Source organism: Hoplias malabaricus, chromosome 15 (assembly GCF_029633855.1).
Source record: "Hoplias malabaricus isolate fHopMal1 chromosome 15, fHopMal1.hap1, whole genome shotgun sequence".
In the NCBI taxonomy this organism is placed as follows: domain Eukaryota; kingdom Metazoa; phylum Chordata; class Actinopteri; order Characiformes; family Erythrinidae; genus Hoplias; species Hoplias malabaricus.
The window spans coordinates 21,461,177-21,468,465 of NC_089814.1; the positions used below are offsets into that span (position 1 = coordinate 21,461,177).

General features: G+C 37.4%; 1 protein-coding gene across 1 annotated transcript; it reads right to left on the reverse strand.

Annotated features, from left to right (window-relative positions):
• Positions 1 to 2,628: 2,628 nt before the first annotated feature.
• On the reverse strand, positions 2,629 to 3,570 carry LOC136668050 (olfactory receptor 52N2-like). The gene is made up of 2 exons (XM_066645295.1): positions 3,203 to 3,570; positions 2,629 to 3,085 (listed from the first exon to the last, which is right to left on the reverse strand). Exons 1-2 carry the CDS (start codon positions 3,568 to 3,570, stop codon positions 2,629 to 2,631), a joined length of 825 nt encoding a protein of 274 aa, XP_066501392.1.
• Positions 3,571 to 7,289: the final 3,719 nt, after the last annotated feature.

Sequence of the window (7,289 nt, forward strand, 5' to 3'; positions counted from 1 at the left end):
CCAGCCTGCTAGAGATGAATGCATAATAAGTTTGGTTGTGACACATACCCTTTGAATTTAATATGTTCTTGGTGATAAAACAGATTTTGTTATTGACTTTATTTGAGAGGAGTCAGTTCAGGCATCTGATGAGGATGTGGCCTGGACGCCTTCCACTGGATGTATACCAGGCGCATCCTATTCAGCCCCGAGGGCCCGGGGTAGACCCAGGACAAGCTGGAGGGATTATATCTCCTGGCTGGCCTGGGAATCCCCAGGAGGAGCTGGTGGAAGTTGAAGGGGACAGAGATGCCTGGGCTTCTTTGCTCACCCTGTTTCCATCTCGACCCTGAAATGGATTATTGATGACGATATCCATCAGCTGGACAAACTAATTTAATTTCCCTATGTTCATATTTTTCATGGACATGCGACAATATTAAAACACCTGTCATTGTTCAAACATGGTACAATAGAAGTGAATACAATTGTTTAAACAAATTTCTCTTATAAAGTAAGAATTTCAGTTCTTTTAACTAAAAATAAAACTGTTATAATATTAATGTTCCATATTCTGGTTTCTCTCACACAAACGTAATTATCTATTAAAGTGTACTACTGTGACAGGACTGTCACGTATGAACTGTTAAAATTAGAACCTTTGCCTAATTAATTTGCATAGAATTCTCTTCATGGCATCAGCTTTTCTGAATGTAAAATCTTTAATATAACATCTCTGATTTCAGTACACTTTAGAACATGAGGATTTAAAATACCTAGAACATATGAGGATTTAAAATACCTGGAACAATATGGAAAAGAGGGGTGCTGCATTCCCATTCTCTGCAACCCCAGAGAAACAAATATAAACATGATACACCCACATGACCACATGATCAAAAAGACAGTAAAGTGTATGCTACAGGTTTTCAAAAACTTTCTGTTTAGACATTTATTTTGGCTGGATAGAAAGACAGTGGCTATTTTTGAATAAGTAATTCTAATAGTTGTGATCGAACAGCCAGTAACAGATGCTGTGAAAACAAGACCACAAATGTTATTAACTTCTGAACTTTCACATAAGAGTGATGCATTATCACAGAATGGATTTGCTATAAATGTTCCACATTCCAAAAGTTTCAACATTTGAAATATTGCCATTGTACTATACTGAATTAAATATAGAGCTTTAAATAAATAGCACATCATTGCATTCTGTTCATATTTATGTTTTGCTAGGCATAGGTGCATTTGACAGCATCATATCATCTTAAAATATTATCATGATTATGGTATAACCATGTAATGGGGCAGAGGGGATGCACTGCTGGGCTGTGTGAGTCTCATGAATGAAAAGGTTTTGCGCTCTGCAGCTTCAGCTCAGCACAGCCCAAAAGTGCACAGACACATGTTAAGAGAAAAAAAACATCTCAGAGAAAGCAAATTTCAGCAACTGGTGCTGGAAAAAAAATGTTTAAAAATAAGCAAAATAAGATGGGCTATATACGCTTTTTAGAAGTGTAGCTGGACAGAAAACAGGCGCTTGTGGTTTATCACACTACAGCAAATGATTTTCCAGCGAACAGAGGCTCATAAATTTTTCAGAGGACAAAGCCTCATACCTGTGAGCATGAAGTTGAGTGAAGTGTCTGATGTTTATTTGGTCTTTTTACACCTTCATTCCTCTCTTTAAAAACCAAACTCAGTGCTTAACTCACAACTGTAGTGGGGTACTCTGCTTGTGATTTTTCTCCACCCATTTTCAGTGTGTGGCATCAACTGTGAGTTCCTATGGCTTTCTTAAATGCACGTCATGAATACTGACCTCATTTTTAAAAACCATCCACATTTTTAAATACAGCGGTATACAGTATCACTGTTAAACCGACCAACCATAGCTAGGCATCCCAAATTTTCTGGAAAAGGGGTCTGTAGAGTGGAAAATGACACAAAGTGTGATAAAGAGTAAACAAGCTTTGCAACATATCTGCATCAAAATGCAGCTGTTGCATCACTGAGGAGAGCTGTGTATGTACAGCAATCAACAGATTATGTTCCAGACAAGTGGTATTACATAACTGTTCAAACTTAAATTTCACATTCAAGATTCAACAGCAAAGTATATTAGTGCTCTACCACTAACTACTTTCAGCATTAACTGCCATAATTTTGGAACATTTCAACATGCATATCCTCACTAATAAATACACTATAGTGGATGAGCACATTTAAGACAAGAGGTTTGATATTAGACAATTTACAGTGTGCAAAATTTAATAGGATAAATACACTGAAAAGCACACACACAAATTTGGAATCATCTATCCAAACAAATTTTATTTTTTTCATGTTTTAAATGTTCATGTTTTTCATGTGACAATATTACAACCTCTGTCACTGTTCAAATATGGCACAGTAGAAAGCATACAGTTTTGCCTTTGGTACCTTAAACTAAAAATGTTAAAAAATTTATGCTCAGTATTTTATGTTCTCTCACAAAAAAGATAACTATCCATCATTATTAAACAGTTATACATTGACAACATAACCAGGATTGTCATGTGTAAACAGTTAAAATTAGAACCATCATCTGTTAGTACTATACCTAATGAAACTGAAAAGGAGAATCCTTGATGTCACAAGAAATTTTCATCTTGTCATCAGCTTTTCTGAATGTAAAATCTTTAATATAACATGTCTAATTTCAGTACACTTCAGAGCATATATGAGAGGATTCAGAATACCTGGGACAATATGGAAAAGCAGGGCTGTTGCTTTCCTGTATTCTGCAACACCAGAGAAACGATGCAGTATAAACGTGGTACACCCACATGACCACATGATCATATAGACAGTCAAGTGTGTGCTACAGGTTTTCAAAGCCTTGCTGTTTAGAGATTTATTTTTGCTGGATAGACAAACAGCTGCTATTTTTGAATAAGTAAGTCCAATAGTTGCAATGGAACAGCCAGCTACAGCTGCAGTGTACACAAGGCCATATATGTTATTAATGTAGGAACTTTCACATGAGAGTTTGAAGAGTGATGCATTATCACAAAATGGGTTTGCTATGAATGTTCCACAGCGATTCAACCTTAGTGTGAGACTTAACAAAATACAAACGAGCAGCAGTGTCGCAGCCCAGGTTGATGCAGTTAGTTTAGCCACCATCTTAGTAGTCATAATAGTTGGGTAGTGCAGTGGATTACAAATGGCAACATACCGGTCAAAGGCCATAACCATGAGTATAGCGTGGGAAGCGCAACTGAACATATGATAACCGAAAGCTTGGGTAACACAATCTTCATAACTAATGTAACGCTCTGAGTCTGGTTTCAACATGTCAATCATTAATCGAGGGACAACAACAGAGTTTCCAAACACATCATTAAAAGGAAGGTTGCAGAAGAGAAGGTACATAGGTTCATGTAAACTTCTTTCAGTTATTATTAGCAGGATGATTCCAGTGTTAGATATTACAATGAGCACATAAACAAACAGCAAGGAAAGAAATGTAGGATAAATATAATGCTCAGAAATGACCAGTCCCTCCAACAGCAAAACAGGGCTATTATATGTGAAGTTTTCCATTGAAATATCACAAAGCTGGTCAGCACAAAAATATAAATCTATCTTTTATATATTGTTCATTTAAAAAAACCTATGACTGTCACATATTTTTCCACACTTAACCATTGCCATCACAAACCTGAAATTCAAAATATTTTGCTGCATTGATATCATTAATTTAGTGTTCATATAATAGTGGAAAAAAATAGGATTAAAGAAAAGCATATCCCAGTTTGGTTTTAATGTAAACTTTCAAACATTAGCAAATCCCAACACTGCTATTTAGTCTTTTCATTTATAAGGAACTTCATGTTTGAAGCAAAACAAATTGCAGGCCAGGCATCTTTTTATTTACTGACTTCAAATAGCTCATGGGATTTCTGATGGTGTGTCATTACAGTAGTATTTTGGTTGCAATGTGTACAAACATGAATATGTAACATTTAGTGACACACCCAGACATATTAAAGAAATCAAAGCATTTCTTGATCTTCATTAATTCTGTTCTTTAATCATGCAAATAAAGCTTATGGTCAAATTTACACTTATCATAGATTTGTTTGTGTTAGGGAAGTATTTAGCCTTCACCTGTTCTGTTTCATTGGTAGCAAGTTTGAAGAATTTACTTTTATGAAAAAACATTCACAAACTTGATTTCCCTAGCTTCCTCCGGGTGCTCCGGTTTCCTCCCACAGTCCAAAAACACACGTTGCAGGTGGATTGGCGACTCGAAAATGTCCGTAGGTGTGAGTGAATGTGTGTGTGTCTGTGTTGCCCTGTGAAGGACTGGCGTCCCCTCCAGGGGGTATTCCCGCCTTGCGCCCGATGATTCCAGGTAGGCTCTGGACCGCCCGCGACCCTAAATTGGATAAGCGGTTACAGATAATGGATGGATGGATGGATTTCCCTAGCAAAAAACACAAGATGAAATGCATACATACAGGGTTATAATTATACATACAGTTATTAAATAAACACATTTCCATTAAAAGCTCCAAAATGACTTTCAACCTGGTGATGTTGCCCAATACTTATTATATAATAATACAAACACAATAAAAAGGGAGTCCAAAGAGCACAGTGCACATTTGAACTAACAATTGTAAACTTAGATAGGTTAATAATGTAATTTGGAGCCAAGACGGTTCTAAAAGAAGCAGTCAAAGGAAACCATGTGGAAGGTCTGTAACAAAGATTTGAGGCTATCCAGTTTTTTTACATGCCTGGTTTGTAGAACACCAGAGTTTCCAAGAGAGAGAGAATATTTTGAACATGTTGGCCATCACCTTAAAAGTAATGAGACTGTTGAATGTATGTTTAAAGGATGCAATTTTCAAACCAATTTTTATGGAACATTTAAAACATACAAAAACATAAAGCACACACCTCATACAGTTAGTGTTTTTAAAGGAACTGTTCTTCTGGAAAATGATGAACCAACTGTTGGACCTGATAACTCTGAAGTTGGAATTTGTGAGAATATTGATGATGATGGTGATGGTAGTGTGGAAGGAACAAGCTCAGATGCACATTCCTTGGAAAAGGATGACAGGCACTTAATTGTAGACCATATTGCTTCCTGCTTAAACTGGAAAGTGTGCATAATGTTTCTAAAAGGTGTATTGATGAATTGATGAGCTACAGTTTGTGTCATCAGCATCCATGCCAATTATCAGAGACACTGTTGAATCACACTTAAAAAAGAAGAGTCTTGCCATTGATGACACCATCGTCACAAAGCTGGTCCTCTGTCATCAACTTTCAAGAGAAGACAGTATTTCATACAAAGGTTTGACATTGTGGAGCCAGTTGAATATGTTCTTGATCCAAATGAAGAGAGATTTTTCATTATGTTCAAATTCTTGAATCTTTAAAACAAATTATGAGCAATGATAATATCAGGGAAAAGTTCCTCATAGATGATGGATGCATAAGTATTCCCACACAGCGCAGATCCTTCCATGATGGTGCCATTTACAGAGAGAGTGACTTTTATTCTGAAGTCCGTAGAATCTCTATTCCTATATGTAGATTTTTTTGTGGTATTTAAGCCCTGAGAAACATCTAGAAAAAGATTTTTAAAAAAGGTAACGTCTGTGTACTGTATATTGGCAGATGTCCCATCCTGTTTTTGGTCATCCCTCACTTCAGTGTATCTTGCACTTTAAGTGCAAATCTAAAGATATTAAAAAATTTGGCTACACAGAAGTTCTTAAGCCACTCTTAGATGACTTAGCTAAACTGGAATAAGATGATTCCTGGCTTTGGGGAAACTATCAAAGGGACTTTTTTTCATGTAGTTGCTGATAACCTTGATTCACATTCAGTTGCTGGCCTTGTTGAAAATTTCTCAGGACAATACATATGTAGGTTCTGTCTTGAGGAGTGCTCTGAATTTCAAGAAAAGGAAGTGAGATTAGATGCTTTCCACATGTAAACAAAGGATTATTCTGTTAATGTTCAGACCATACAGGAAAGCCCTGCACCAACTCATTGAAATGTGAAAAGGCCTTGCCAATTGACAGAGTCATTTTCACATGGTTGAAGGATATCCACCTGATATCTTGCATGGCCTTTTTGGGGGGATTATTCCCATGGAATTGGCACTGTGCCTTAATGATTTCATTGCCAAAAAAATATCACACGTGAAGAGCTTAAAAACACAATCAAATTGTTTTCCTACAGGTGGGGAGATAAGACAGACTGTTCACAGGCCATTCCCATCACATTCTCCACACGAAAGACTATTGGAGGAAATTCCCATGAAAATGGACCCTCAATAAGCTGTTCCCACTAATGACAGGCCACAGAATACCATTGAATGATCCAGGATGGAATGTAAGCATTTGTCTTAAAGACATAGTTGAACTTGTGGTAGCTCCAATCCATACTTAAGCAAATATGTCATATTTTGACAAAAAAGCTTTCTGAGCACCGACTCAGGCTACCCAGACTTTGTTGAAATACATCAGATCGTAATTCTGAGAGAAAAGGTTCATTTTAAGTATTCATTTCCTTGTATGTTGAACATGTTGAGGATTTGAGCTGGAGAGTGCAGAGCTTGTAGTTTTTGTGCAACAAAAGGATCTCAGTGATGTATGTCCACTGTCAGACTACAAAGTTGCAGGAAGGTGTATAGTGGTGCTGAAGCATCATATTTGTCTGGAATAGTAGTTAAATGTTTGTGTCACGCCCTCGTCTCGTCAAGTCTGTTTTTCCGGCCATGTGCTCTTTTAGCACATGGCTATGTTTGTTGTTATTCTAGTCCCGCCTTTGTTCCGCCTCCTCGTCTGTCATTTGTTAACCTGCCCCCTTGTTATCTGTCCAGGTGTGTCTCGTATGTGTCAAGCATTTAAGCCCCCTTGTCTCACGTCCTCTTGTCGAAAATTTCACCTTTGTCCTATGTCAAATCGGTTATGTAATCTGTCTCCGAAGTTTTCCCCGTCATTGGTTTCCACGTTGTCGTTTCATTTCCTCTGTCGTTTCGTTCTTTAGTCTGTCTGTCCCATTTGCCCTGTTTAGCTCCCCGTGTCCCGTTTAGCCTGCTTGGCTCCCGGTTGCTTGTCTTTCTGTTAAAGTCTCTTTGTTTTGTTATCTTTTGTAAATTAAAGTTTATCTGTGCTTTAGTGTGTGCGTCCGCCTCAGTCAGTCCGCCCCCCGTGATCCTGACAGTTTGTTGTACTAATTCAAGTGGTATTGATGTACATCTTCTTTCAATTCTCTTTAATTCTCTTCTTCAA

Coding starts and splice junctions, on each gene's coding strand:
- LOC136668050 (XM_066645295.1), bottom strand. CDS start 3,570: ATGGAAAACTTCACATATAATAGCCCTGTTTTGCTGTTGGAGGGACTG. Junction 3,086..3,202: donor ATGGTTATGGCCTTTGACCG/GTATGTTGCCAT, acceptor TATTTTGTTAAG/TCTCACACTAAGGTTGAATC.